Below are 14,859 nucleotides of genomic sequence, written 5' to 3'. Positions count from 1 at the left end.
CAGCTCACTTGGGGGAGAGAGTTGTGAGGTTTTCAGCTCTTTGGTGTTTCATACCAGGTGTTCTGACATTACAGAGTGTGTATTGACATTTGAAAGCTGTAGAAAGGAAGGTGAGCCTTTGAAGTCCCAACTCCATAACAAAGAATTTGTTTTTTGTTATCCATTTGGCTGCACCCTTGCACAAAGGAGCTGTTCCACCAAATTGTTGTTCCCAGTCTTCATCTCTTTCCATCTAAGGAATGCAGCAGGTACAGGTTACTGCGATGTCTGGTCTCTGATCACCAATTCTTTTGTAAGTGCCTCGGAGATTGTTTTGGTCGGGACAGTGCCACACTTTGGGTAATGCCTCTAATGAGGTGGCTGTTGGCTTTTAGATTTCTCAACCTCTGGGAACAACAGCCTGTGTTTAATGTGCTCCCCTGATTGCTGTCCATCTCAGCTTACCTACAGCCTGCTTCATGGGCAGCTTAAGCTTTCCCCTTTTGCTGATGTCGTGGCTCTCTGCCAAGCTACACCTTTGGTCAAATGTGGATTTTAGGTACTTGGTCCATTACAAGTAACTGAGAGGTTTAACAGTACTTTCTTGAGAAGCTGACAGATACATCTCTGTGCTTTGGTTGGTAAGGACTCAGACTGCTCTGGCAATCCTAATTCTCTTATTATATGGCTTCACCCCAAGGCATTTTTCAGACACCTTTAAGAGTTTTTCCAAATCTCTCCTCCTGTTACCTGCCTTATTGTTACCCACCTCAGTTTCTCTGCAGGTATCTTTCCCAGGGTCTAGAAATTGCCAATTGGGCTTTTTTGGTTTTTTGTCTGTAGAAGTCATGAATCAACTACTACTACAAAGAATAAGAAAATATTTTTTTGTGATTCTTGTTTTGAGGTTTAGTCATGGAATGGGTTTATTACTTATGGCACTTGTTTGTGTCCCAAAGATTGTGCTGCAAATTAAGTCTTGCACCATAATTATTTTTCCCTCAAGAAATGGAAACACCAGCATATATCTAGCTCTTTTTTCCTCATTCATTTAAACCTGACTGAGATGTAGGTGGAAACCTAAGTGTTGGTTAGGTCCAAGTATTACTGTAACTGTCATAATTAAACCATGATAAGTGAAAAGGCCCCGTCTTTGTAGGATAATTTTCAGGCCTAGTGTGATAGTGGTTGCAACTACATCAATTGACTTCAGTTCTGTCTGACTCCTGGGTTGCCCTTTGCTTGCAGGACGGCCACGTGGAGGTGGCACGGCTGCTGTTGGACAGCGGTGCCCAGGTGAACATGCCCGCGGATTCCTTTGAGTCCCCGCTCACTCTGGCAGCTTGTGGTGGGCACGTGGAGCTGGCAGCGCTTCTGATCGAGCGAGGAGCCAACCTGGAGGAGGTTAATGATGAGGGTTACACACCTCTGATGGAAGCTGCCCGGGAAGGCCACGAAGAGATGGTGGCCTTGCTGCTGGCACAAGGTGAGATCCCGTGGCGATGGAGCGCTCAGAAGGACACAGTGTGATCCACGGCCAACAGGTGTCCTGTGCAGATTGCTCTGATGTAGCGTGGAGCTGGCACTGCTCACTGCTGCACCCACAAAGCAGAGCTCAAACACCCAAACTGCTGTGGGAGTGAGGAGCATTCACCTCCCCAGGCAGTGTGTGGCCAGGTCAGTAATGGCTGTTTTGTTTCCCAGGGGCAAATATTAATGCACAGACAGAAGAAACGCAGGAAACGGCCCTGACCCTGGCCTGCTGTGGAGGCTTCTCTGAAGTCGCTGACTTCCTTATTAAGGCAGGAGCTGATATAGAGCTTGGTTGCTCAACACCTTTGATGGAAGCTGCTCAAGAGGGTCATCTTGAACTGGTGAAATACTTGCTGGCAGCAGGTATGTGTTCAGAGCAATCGATTAAGCCCACAGTACTATGGACTTGATGTGTTTTGTGTGATTTGGAAGATGCCTGGGCTTTTGATAATGGCAGTGTTGTAACAAGAAACAATATCCTCAGACTACTTAGCAAGAAGGAAAAAGCATATGTTGCACCTCAGTATTGTTTGATACTGTTAACAAAGAGCCTCCTGGAGCAGGTGATCCTGTTCCCTATCTAGAAAGCATCCACATTCATTAGAAACATTGTTTCCAGCTATCTGCATCTAGGACAAAATTTTAATACAGATAATGCTTGGTTTTGCTTGCTACTCCAGCTTTGACTAAGCCTGGTTATCTGCATTCAGTCTCCCTGAATAACCAGTTCTTTAGGAATGGTGTGGTGGGAAGTAGTGTGCAAGACAGATTCTGGAATGTGCTGAATTTCTGTGATGAATGAGCTTTACTGCTACATAATACGGTAGTAAAAATTAAATCTTGCTGGAGTTTGGGGTAAAATGATGCTTCAGTGTTCATCTTTCAGTTTATAAAGTTGGTAGAGTCTAAAGTGTTCTGCTTAAAATAATAAAGAAAAAGGAGCTGTGTTTGGGATATCTTCCTAGTTGTGGAAGGTGATTTATTTGTATGCTCTAAGAATAAGCATAAAATTGGCTGGATTTGTAATTTTAGAAAGTAAAGCTCCCTGCTCATCGAGGGACAGTAACAACTGTGCCACTTGGTGCAGTGACACCAGCATGTGACACCTGTCACCAGCTCTCTTGGAACGCTCGCTGCTGCACTTCACTGCTGATAGTGTAGAAAGTTGATTAAGGAGCCTTGTTTTGGCATCAGGGAGTCTCTAATTATACCTCACACCTTAAAAATAAGAAAATGGCTAATCACATTGGCATTTCTTTTTTTAAGAATAATATGCTACATATCAAGAGTCATGTGTAGTTTTCAGAGAGTTGGTGTATATGAAGCTAGACAACTTATTTCAACAAAATTATTTTAAAGAGCAGGAAAGAAGGAAAATTTATGGAAGTGTATGTGTTTGTTGTATTAATACTAATTCAGTGATGTGCATTTTGTCTGGTTTCCCTTGGCATACAGCTCTGAGTGAAATGGACAGTCTGCAAAACTGTCTGGATTCCCTTTTACTTGATGTAACAACTGAAATCCTTCTTGCTGTACAGACACTGTAGGAATAAGCAAGCATATAGGTTTAACTGCTTAGATTGTCAGTCATGCTTTTTCCAAGCCTTGGCTTGCCTCCTCTCCTTGGAGTATTTTCACTATGAGAGCAAATTTTGCCATAAGAACAATGCTCTTGGACTGTGGAGGCTGTTGGTCAGTAGGATACAGCTGTTGTCAGAGATTTTTACGTTTATCTGATGTGAAATACTCAATAAGGACACGTCCAATATGAAAAAAATCTTGTGTTTGTAGGAGCTAATGTTCATGCCACTACGGCAACGGGAGATACAGCTTTGACCTACGCCTGTGAAAATGGACACACAGATGTGGCAGATGTGTTGCTTCAGGCTGGTGCTGATCTGGTAAGGCTTCTGCTGCATTTTGTGGGCAAAGTGCTTTGGTTTCAAACTATAAGGCCAAGCCTTTGTGCTTAGAGAACAGAGTATGAGCTTAGGAATAGAGATTCATATATGGCTCTGAAAAGAGGCATGAAAGAAGCTCTTATTAAAGCCTGCATATTCTGTTTGGTCTACAAAATTAAAGTTCTTATGGGTAATCTGCTCTGAATTTAAAATGTTTTAGTAGTAGGAACTCCTGCTTCTGTATGTCAGTGTTGGTCTCTGAACACTGTTAGTCTCTTGTGCATACTACTACACAAAACCCCAAACAAAGCGATGTCTTTTAAGTGATCAGCATAATCTCATCTCTCTTCTTTCTTCTAACTCTTGGGTTTAGCACATTGCTTTCCCCATGTTCATTTTCTGTAATGTAAACTAAGTTGCTGGGAGACCCAAAACTGCCTCTTCACCAGCTACAGGGAAATAACATTTGACTTATCATTAGTGAAAACAATTGATACTTTAGTCTTCCAAAGGTGCTTAGGAGCCTTATCTCAAACAAGCCTCAAGCAGGAAAAATTGCTGTTTTGGTTGCATAGGAAGAGTATTCTCCTTTTTCCCCCCATGTACTCACTGCTCTGTGTTTTATTTTACGTGAGGGGTGGGTTGGGGTTTTGGTTGAATATTCTGAAATTTTTGTTCCTTCTGAAAAAACAAGAATGCCAGAAAAATTTCTCATTGAACCTGATAAATCAGCATGCTAATGAAGTTACTTAAATTTCAGTCATTAATGAAGTTTTTTGGGTTTTATTTAGAAATATAAATAAACTAATGCTGTAATTGGGAATAATATTTCCAGTCTTCTTTGAGACTTTTCTTTTTAGGGCTTATTAATTCTTCTCCAGTAATGTCAGTAATGTTCTGCTTAATTTTTTCTTATCAGGTAGGAAAATCATTGGGATTTTAGCAGGGATATTGGATGGGATGGTCTTGGAAAGTTCTGTTCAACCCAGATCATTCTGTGATTGTTTTATGAAAAGTGATTCTAGTCCCCATAGAGTTTTGTCTGAATTGAGGGTGACCATCACCACCACGTGTCAGCACAAACAGGTGTTGTTCTGGTGAGTGGAAACAGGAACTGATGCTTCTCAGGGACTGATCCTCTGGCCTAGATATCAAATATGTCATTCAGTTCAGGAGCCAGTGGAGATCTTGAGAGCTCTGTCACATTCATTAAACTATGTGGCTTTGTAAGCACCAGGAGAATTAAAAAAAAATGATGGCTGGGATGAACTTTCTTCAGTTAGTGGTTAATTTTTCCTTAAAGCTCTGCAGTGACAAGTAGTGCTAGAAATGAGCAGTGTTTGAGTGCTCATCTGTCTGCTGGAGAACTGCTCAATCCCCTGTGGATTTGTCTCAATTCACTGGATTTGTCTCCTTGTGACTAATTGTTCATGAAGTCTGGCGTGTTAACAATTCTTCTGTGCTTTTCTGATGCCCTTCTTTGAGGGATCTTTTCCATGTCCTTACAGAGTTAGCCTGTCAAAATCTGTAGCAAAACTAGCTGGCAGGCCTGCACCTTTTCTTGTTAATGTATGCATTTTGAAATCAGCTCGCTTTTGCCAAATATATGAATGACTGAATCTGAGGCACATCTGAAGCCTTCAGCCTGTGATCCCATCTGTGCCATAGTTACATTCTAGTTCCCCCATCCCTTTCAGGAGCAGGCACTTCCAGGGTCTCAGCTTGAGCTGCTACCACTGGACCAAATGTAAATTTTACTTGTTTGCAACTTTTATGGGGACAGAAGACCCAGTTTAGATGTTGTGATCTATGTGAGTAAAAGTTTGGAGATTGGAACTCTGAAATACAAATTGATAAAAGCATTTTTTAAAAGCAGAAATATGGTTTAGTAACTTCAGGAAAAAATATCCAGCACTTCGGTAATACATCTATTTACCAATGTGTCAAGGATTGCTAATGTTAAAGGTGAAAGGATAATTTTTCCTAGATTTTTTTTTCTTTCCTATTTCTTCTTTGTGTCTTTCCCAGCAGTTACCTTTATCTCAAGGGTTGTGTAAGGTAAGACGTGGGAGGTACATAAATGTTCCCACAGGAACCAGGTTAAGGACTGTAAATCTCACAATGAGTATTGGTGGAATTTAATGAGAGGTGATATCCTGCTTTTAAGCTGCTTACCTTTCAATAAACTACAAGGACCATTTTGAATGCCTGTTCCCTCTTGATGTAGAATCACACCTGGATTAAAGGAGATTCTGGTGTCCCTTTTGAAGGCAGCTCTGCTCCTGACAAGGTGGTTGCATCTTTGTCTGTTTCAGTGTAGCTGCAAACAAAAGAGAGATGTTCTTTTTTGGACAGTGAGATCATCTCAGCTTTTCTCAGCTGGGAAATACAAAAAAGACTTTTAAATTGGGGGTTTTTTTAACCTGGATCCTCTTGCATCTGTACATGAAGTTGTGCTACATAGGAGTTGTCTAGTGATGGAATTTACCTTTCTCCTACAAGATACATGGGAGCTTTTATGCAGAAATGAGGGGATGGAAGAGAACCCATGAGGACAAGTTCATCCTTGTATTTTTCTCATTTTACACTGTCAGGGTCTCCCCAAAACTCTTCAGTACTTGTTAAGATTCCACATCTTGCTTTGCTTGGAAAACTAAAACTGGCTACCTGGCATCCACATAATTCTAATTGCAAAAAACCCCAAACACGCACATGCCAGACTACCCTTAATTCTTCTCCTATGACACAATGCTTTTGCAGACATGTTTCTGTCATGGCAGGGATCATTGTTTTGCCTTCAGGTGATAGCATCCCTCACACTAACGTGGCTCCTAAATTAAAAACTCCCTTTCCTTGATGTGTGTGACAGACTGTGGGTTTGTGCATTGTGTATGAGGCACCATTTAAACATCTACAAAAGCAGCCAGTCTTCTGGAATTTGAATTCAGAAACTCTGGAGGTTGCTCTGTTGCTGTTACAGTGAGGAATCTGAAGTGCTGTTATGTTTTTCCTTACTGATTTTTGAACCATTAGGGGAAGGTCAGGGATTTCTGGCTTTTTTAGACTTGGCCCTTAGTCTTGTGTAGATAAAGCGTGGTAGGACAAGTGAATCTCACTTTTGTAGTCAACACTTTTTTGGCTGTTGTTAACTCTGGATGGTGCAAAATGCAATGAAATTCTTTGTTTTGCCAGTTGTGAACAAAAATCCATCTTGTCTGTAACAAAGATGCTGTGTCTGACCTTTGTGCTCTCTTTGTGGATCTGAATGGCTCATGGTAAGAGTCTGAACTCATGAGACCTTCATTGCTTGGTCTTACCATTGTTCTTGCCTGCCTCATGCCAACAAACCAGTTTTCAGCTGGTGGATCTCATCCAATTTAAGTTCATGTTTCAGGTCTTCATGACCAGGAACATTTATTTGTAGAGCAGGAGCTGTGAGTTCTTCTTTCTCCTTCTGCAGGACAAGCAGGAGGACTTTAAGAAGACAATTTTGGAGGGCATAGAGGCAGGCAGGCATCAGGTGAGGTTGGCCTTTGGTGCTTGTAAGCTGCAGCCTCAGGATACATGCTAAGGACAAGACATCAGTCTCTTCAAAGATCTAGAGATTCACTGTGCAGACTAGGTGGGGCTTGTTCTTGTTCTGTGTTTTCCCTTCTGTTGGGTTTTCTAAAACTGGTTTTAAAAAATAGTATCCCAACCTTCCCAAATGCAGCAGGTTATCTCATTGATAGCAGCCCTCTTAAATCTGTCTCCTCTAAGGTCTTCCATTTTAGGAAGACCCTAAAGTTTTACTTTAAACTAGAGGCCTGGTTGAGTTTTCAGGAAGGTTATTTGGGGCAGGTAGGTTGGTGACTGCTGGAATAGGAGTTCAGTCTTGAAAATCAGCAAAGTGTTAGGGACTGTATTTTTTTTTGCATCAAAATCTTTCTCTAGATCATTTTTTTCAGAATAATATTTAGATTTCTGTTAAATATTCACTGTTGTCATGGATGAGGGAGGCTTGTTAAAGAACTGAAAAGTTGGAGCTTTACTTTGAAAATACAGATTTTCTTCCTGAATGTTTAAATAATATGCAACATTGAGGAAAAAAAATCAAAAGAACTATCCTAGTGATTAATATATGAATGTCCTAGTGATTAATATATGAATATTTGTATACAAGAAGAATTGTATGTTGGGAAAGCCCTTCTGTAGCTGATCTTGGAATTGCCCAAACCAGAGAACTAAAAAATACCAATGATTGTCATAAGACGCTCCTTAAGTCTCTGCTTCTGCTCTGCTCTTGGAAGTATTGATTTGTCTAGAAAGGAAATAATTATTGCTGACTGGAATCTCATCTCCTTCTTGAGTCCCAGTGGAAAAGGTGCAGACAGTGTAAACTGTGCCTGCTTTGGGTAACACTCTCACCTTCCCCTCCCTTCCTATCTGTTACCCAAAGCCACAGAAAATTCTTCTCAGGTGTTCTTCCTATCCCAGCAGGATTAGCCGGAGAGCACATCTCCCAGGGGTTTAGAGAATGGCTTTCCAAATGTGGCAGAGGTGTTCTCCTTTCTTCCTCTTCCTGATGGTACTAACTACCACATTCCTCAGGGCTGGAGCAGTGCCAAGAGGGGGTTCTGTGGTGAGCCCTGCAGTGCAGAGAAGCAAGGGGATTGTGTTTGGAGACAATTTACTGGGCTTAGATATTACAAAATAAACACCAGTGGGCACTTCATATAAATAAAAGGGACAAGCACATTGTAAAGGTAATGGGATGCTTTGGGACAACTTTAATTTTCTCTGTCCTGGTTTTGATCATCTAATGCAGCTGAAAAAAGATATATACATAGATAGAATCTTTAAAATTTATGTTTATTCTAGGTAAAAAGACAGGCTGTGAGGAGACAAAGGCACTGCACTGTCTCAGCTTCTTATTTTGGCTTGTCCTAGATGTCTTCCCTTAAAGCTTGACTTGATGCTGTTTGATAGCCATTATTAGGGCTATAGAGAGTGCCGAAGTCAGAATGAATTTAATCTTGAAATAAAGCATGCGTTTCTATCTTCCAATGTGAAAAATAACATCAGAATGCCATAAGTTTTGAAGATCTACAGCAGGTGGGCACCCAAATGGTTTGGTTTGGCTGGACTGATGGTGTGCATGGTGCTGCAAGGATTGGAAGTGTGTAGTAGCTGAGGATCAAGTTCTGCCTGCTTGAGGAAGTGACAGTTGGTTAAACTGGGCAGAATCACTGCATTGCATTTAAATGAGGAAGCCTCCTGGCGTCCGTGTTTGAGACTTCCAACAGTGAAGTCTGTTAGGAAGGCAGAATGTTGCAAATAATTATTCCTAACTGCCAGTTATCTGCTACATCTCAGTGCAATACAGGATGCTTTTCACTACCTTGAATACAGCTAAGATGACCTAGAATAAATTTTGCATCTTGCCATCTTTGCATCAGTAAGGATTTCGAGCTGGGTGTGAAATAGTTCAGCAGCACTGTCCAGGTCCTGCTCAGAGCAGAGTGGTGGTCAGGAATTCTTTGCACCCACAGCTGCTTTGGGAGTGATGTGCTGGTGGAACCAGGAGTTTGCTGTGCTTCAGGCACACAGCAGCTTCTGGCTCTTTAGGACCTCTTGGCTGTGGCTGAGGAAGGAAAAATTATGCCAAATACCAGAGTAAGCATCAGGACTTAAAGGCACGCCATTAATTCTTACAGTCATAGGGCCACATGTTAACATAATTAGCTTTACATGTCCTGTAAATGTTTCTGTCATGCAGACAGTCCAGAAACAGGTATTTATGCCCTGCAAAGAGAATCTATTAAATTTAAAAAAAAAAAAAAAAGTGACTTCAGTAGTAAGTCTGTAAGGTTTGCTGTGCCTGTGTGTGCTTGTGTGTTTTACTGCTGAGTATGCAAAGAAATCAGAGTTCTAATGTGGGATTTAGCCATGTGTTAAAGCAGTGGTGGACAGTAACACAGAGCTCTTGTGAAGGCTGAGGAGCAGAGCAGGAGCAGGAGAGGGGCAATGTAACCTCTTACGGTGAAGGATGGGCTTGGACTGGGGGCCAGTCTCCAAAAGAAGATGCAGTCAAGAAGTTTCTTCTTCAAGTGTACAATCAGAAAACTAACTTAACGTGCAGCTTGCAACTAAATCAAGCCATATGTCAAAGGACATATGCAGAGTTTTCAGGAATACAGAAATTATGAAGGAAGGAGTGGAGTTGTTCTGTCAAATCTCTTCTTGTCTGATTGTATTTGTACGTAGCCATGTCATCCACTGTCAGTACTAAATGTTAACTTTCACTATCAGGTATATATGCAATTAAAAAGTAAAGAGTGAATTTAGGGCTTGACTTCCCAGGTGTCTGATTAAAAACCACACATTTCTAGTATATTATTGATCAGACTGGATGTTATTTAAATGGGATAATATTGAATATAGAGAGCACATACAAACACTCCCAGGAAGATTATGTTCTCTCCCCTTGTTCTTTGGGAGGGTTGATATCATTGCTCAGCATTCTTTGTGGTATTGATCATGTCTACATAGCAGGCACATTGTCTAGTTCTGTAACTGCTCTAATAAGGTTGTATTTAACCACATCTTTCCAGTATTCAGAAACTTTTTAAATTAGAAAATTGTTCTTGATGCTCATTCCCTTTTTGTTGGTTTGTATCATCCTTTTCTCAGCTTTCTGCTTTATTCTCCAGTCCTCTTAGGGACTTTTTGTGAGCTGCAGTGATTTATCTCATTTTTATTTCCGATCCTCTTCAGAGTGTTTTATAAATGTTGTGTGCACTCAAGGCATTTTTGCAGTTTTGATGTCTGGCAGCACGTGGCAGCTCTCTGAACTGTGGCACCGCAGTTCGTGGTTATTGTGAACTTCCTGATGTTGGGTGACATTTGTGTTAAATCTTCCACCCTTTCTTAGGAGGAAGCAAAGTCTTACTGTTCTCATGTATGTTATTCATTTGAGCACTAAAATGAAAAGGGGGTTGTAAGTATGGAAGTTTCATGGTGTGATACCAGTAGGGGTGTGGTCCTAATCCTTTGTAACAGTGTGATTTAGTATTTTAGGTAACATGAAAATTGACACCAGTCAGTTTACATTTATTACAGGCTGCTTGTGAGATAGATCTTCTACTCAGATGAGTAATTCTGGTCCCATCACAAGGTAGTTCAGAAGATGAAACAGTGATACAATTTTTGCCCATTTATACATCTGTTATTTCTTCTCTAGGAGCACGAATCTGAAGGTGGGAGAACCCCACTAATGAAGGCTGCACGAGCTGGTCACTTATGCACCGTGCAATTCCTTATTAGCAAAGGTAAATGCTTGTTTACATAAGTAATTAAAAAGCTTAAAATGCCACTTTGCAATGCCACATGTTTGTGATCCATATTTAAAATTATTCTGGTTATAAGCATATGAGCATTTGTCAAACCCCTAAGGGTTTTTTGAATTTTATGTAGTTTGATATAATGAATTACAAAATATTTTGCTAGTTACTCTTCTTACTCTGTTATATAGATTAGATTTGAAGTACAGCAGATATTTCAGTTTCTTAAAGAAAGCACTTCCTCCTTCAGAAAAGCACATCAAGTACTGTCTGAAACAGTAGCAACTGCACCACATAGTGATGCTGCTCAAAGCTCAGAGAGAACATTTGGAATTGTGCTTCTTACACCATGTGTTCCCCCACTTAACACTTACAAGCCCGCTGTTGCAACTGCCTTGTCTTTACAAGGTGAGGAGGAGGATGTGTGGAAGCCAGTCAGTTAGTCAAAATCCTTTTTGCTCTTTCCCTAGAAGTGTGTAGGAAGTAATTTGACTACAAGAGTAAAGTTTGTCCCTGTTCCACAAAATACTGTACTTGTTGATACTTTCTTTTAGAAAGAATTTCTTTGTGTTTAATTCTAAGCTCATCTCTTACTAGGTGCCAATGTGAACAGGGCTACAGCCAACAATGATCACACAGTGGTGTCCCTGGCCTGTGCTGGAGGTCACCTGGCCGTGGTTGAGCTTCTCCTGGCTCACGGGGCAGATCCTACTCATCGGCTCAAGGTATTCTCTAGCAGCTGTCCTGTTTCATAGGTTCTGAAAGAACCACCTGGCTGATTTATGAAGTAGAATTTAAATCATAGAATTGTTACATGGGAATGCTACACCGGGGAGCAAAACTCATCTTCTGGCTTTTTGTTTCCAAAATCTCATTTCAGGATGGCTCAACAATGCTCATTGAAGCTGCCAAGGGAGGACACACAAATGTTGTTTCTTACTTGCTGGATTACCCAAACAATGTTCTGTCGGTTCCTGCAGCAGACTTGTCCCAGCTCACGCCTCCATCTCAGGATCAGTCTCAGGTAAGGAGGTGTTTTTCTTTAAACAGCACCATCAGTGTTGGGAAGAAACACTTGCATAGGAATTAATTTTTAACTGAATATAGACAGTGGAAGAAATTTTAAAAACCCTGCTTGCATGAGAATGATAGAGAGCAAGAGAATTGGTTGGTGCTGCCTGCAGAGACTTGAAGAACACATGAGCTTTGTTCTCTTTTCTGCTCCCTAGACAGGATAGTCCCAAACCTAGGGTTTCAAAAGGATGTTGTTTTCTTTCCTGCATTTGCTTGGTATTTTGGTTGAACAGTTCTAAAGCATTGTGGTAGTACCCCTCACATGGTGTTAGTGATTCTGTTTGTTATATAAAAGAAAATACATTGTGTGAATTCAGAATTCTGCAGTCTGAAGAGGCAGCACCAGGGGAGTTAGCTGATTAAAAGCCTAAAGGAATTAACAGTTTTCCAGGCAACACAGCCTGGCATCTTGCACAGAGTAGCACAGTTAACTTCGACATATTGTCTCCAGCAAAAAAGCAAGGTTCAGGTCATACCAAGAGGTAGCATAGAATACACAATTTGGGAAGAGAGAACAGGAGTAGGCTGTAGTTCTGAGCCTGTGCATTAACACTTGAAGGTTTTTTACCTGAGCATGTGTCTGTGCCTTTGTTTTAAGGTTCCCCGTGTCCCGGTGCATACGCTCGCTATGGTTGTACCTCCCCAGGAGCCTGACAGGACCCCTCAAGAGAACTCCCCACCTCTCCTGGGAGTGGTGAAAGGTCAGTATGTAACCACTCAGAGAATATATGTGGTTTGGAAATGGATAGACTGGGGACCATTTCAGTAGGGCTTATGCATAGTGTAGTCCATTCCATCAGTTCCTGAACACCTCTAATGAAGTGTAACTAAAAACTTTTTTATATAGCTTGTAGTTTTTCCCTTATTTTCTTGCATTCTACAGTGTAGCAACACTGGTTGTTCTAACCTTATTGTGCTTATTCTAATTTATTAGAATTATGCTTGTTCAGTTTTTTTTTTTTTGTGGAAGAAAATGCTTGTGGTAACTGCCCTAGTGCAGACAGATAAAAAAGTTCATGTACTTTAGTTGTGGTGTTCACTTTTGAATATTGTACATTGGTCTTTTAGAATAGTTGCAGCTATTATCCATGAACTTGATGCACCAACTTTTTTCTGTTCCATCAGTAGCAATGCAAACATGTTGGCACTATAAAATACCAGTGCAGGAGAGTTTCAGGAGAGTTTTTGTTGTATTAGTAATAGTTCTCTTGTGAGTAATAGTAACATCAGGGTTTTTGCTTTGAACATGGTCAAACTGATTGGTTAAAACTCCTTGCAGTTATTAAATTACAATTAGGGAGTTTTTTTCCAGCTGTGGATTCTGTAATAAATCTTCATATCTGCTAAGTCAGCTCAGAAAGAGAAGCATATTCTCAAGTGCAAAGTTACAAACTGCAGCTCCTAATGATTTACAGTTTTGGATGGGGATCTTAAGCATTACAGTATCCAAAGCTCTGTTACCTAGATCTGCTGAAATCCTTTGTTTGAGGAAGCAATGAGCACTTCCAGAGCAAACAAACAAATATAAACCCCTTAGGGGCACAAATAAAGAGAGAAAAACATTATGTACCTGCTGGTGTCTGAATGTGCAGCTGTGCCCCTCTCCATGTATATGCCATGTGTGTGACCTCTCAGATGCACTTGGTGTCTCATTTCCTAGGATGTGCAACATTTGATATTTTTGATTTCAGAAAAACCAATACCAAACAAATGAAAAGAATATACAACTCCTGGTTCAAATAACCCACCAAAAAGCTATGTATCAGCAGGTGTGCCCTTCCAGTTCAATGCCTGTTAGCACTGTGGAGTGGGAGTGTTCTGGCAGCACATTTTATGGTGCATAGGAATCAGTAAGGGATTAGTTAATGCTGAGTCAGAAGACTGAACTTAAAAGCTGAAAGTTTCATTTTAATTAATCCAATTATGAAAAGGAAATAGTTGACTGTAGTTTAGAAACAGCTCTCATTCCAAACACCTTATTGCCAATGTCAGCTCATCCTTAGGTGTGTTTTTTACAGTACTGTGATGCTGGGGCTGTCATTGTTCACAGGGGTTCAGGACATGCTTCATGCTTGTCAGCAAAACTCATCTGTGCTGTGTTGTAGGAGATGCAGCAATCCCAAACGTGTCATCGAGCTGATGAAGCATTCCAAAAACTCTGTGCCAAGCTTTTGTGTCTCTCAGATCTTTAGGGGGAAAATGGTATTTTTGTGCTAAACGCTGTGTGCTCCTTGCAGTGCAGAGTCAGTGTGCTGTGCTCAACTGCCATTTGTGACTTGTTACACACATGTGGCTTTAATTCACCAGACTTCCATCACTAAACTTCTTGGGAGAGGAGGGGTTGAGGTGTTCATTATTTCCAAGGCAGCAGAGCAGTCAAGCTCTTGCATAACAAAATTGTTTATCTAGGGCAGAACAATTACTTGCCTTCAGTTTGAAGTAGCCCCTGAGTTTTTGTATAAACTGTGAACTACTGGGAGGCAGAAGAGCAGTACCTTGCCTCCTTAAAGTTAGCACAATAAGATTTTTTTATGGATCTGTGTGAGTTTTGCAAGAAATGCAATAGTGATACTTTGTTTTCTGAAGAATTCTTGGCAAGTCAAATGTAAAACTTGAACACATTTAAGTGTTCCTATTGCACAGATAAGACATGAGGTTTTCAAGAGGAATTTATGGTCTAATTTTGAATTTTATTATTATTCTTCTTCAGTAAAGCATGGAGGCACATTGGATCATTACCATTTGAATAATTACTTGGCAAAGGATTTAATATCAGTGTTTAGCTGCTGAAAAGAGAAACATTTCAGAGGCAACATTGAATCTAGAGAGGCTTAGATAAAGGTGACACACCAAGATGATAACTTGGAAAGAACTGAAGACAAATCAGGTGAAAAAAGGAGCAGAATTAGTTATGGGATTGACCAGACCGCAGCTCCTACATGCTTAGGAAGGATTGTTCTCAGTGCACTACATTTAGCACGTGTCTGTTGTGTCCATGTAAAAGAAATCCCAGTTCAGCTCTTTTTGCTTCCATGGGGAAAGGCAGGAGA

At 40.8% G+C, this 14,859-nt stretch overlaps 1 protein-coding gene across 15 annotated transcripts in view; it reads left to right on the top strand.

The window, feature by feature from the left end:
- Nucleotides 1-14,859, top strand: part of ANKHD1 (ankyrin repeat and KH domain containing 1) — a 102,538-nt gene that overhangs the window by 45,141 nt on the left and 42,538 nt on the right. For all 15 annotated transcript variants that reach the window (XM_068205542.1, XM_068205541.1, XM_068205547.1 and 12 more), the window contains exons 8-14: nt 1,228-1,465; nt 1,684-1,875; nt 3,304-3,413; nt 10,636-10,723; nt 11,333-11,460; nt 11,616-11,759; nt 12,408-12,510. In XM_068205542.1, the coding sequence (XP_068061643.1) occupies nt 1,228-1,465; nt 1,684-1,875; nt 3,304-3,413; nt 10,636-10,723; nt 11,333-11,460; nt 11,616-11,759; nt 12,408-12,510 (1,003 nt within the window). The remainder of the gene's footprint in view (nt 1-1,227; nt 1,466-1,683; nt 1,876-3,303; nt 3,414-10,635; nt 10,724-11,332; nt 11,461-11,615; nt 11,760-12,407; nt 12,511-14,859) is intronic.

This window comes from Anomalospiza imberbis, chromosome 15 (assembly GCF_031753505.1).
Source record: "Anomalospiza imberbis isolate Cuckoo-Finch-1a 21T00152 chromosome 15, ASM3175350v1, whole genome shotgun sequence".
In the NCBI taxonomy this organism is placed as follows: domain Eukaryota; kingdom Metazoa; phylum Chordata; class Aves; order Passeriformes; family Viduidae; genus Anomalospiza; species Anomalospiza imberbis.
This window is presented reverse-complemented; position numbering and strand designations above follow the sequence as displayed.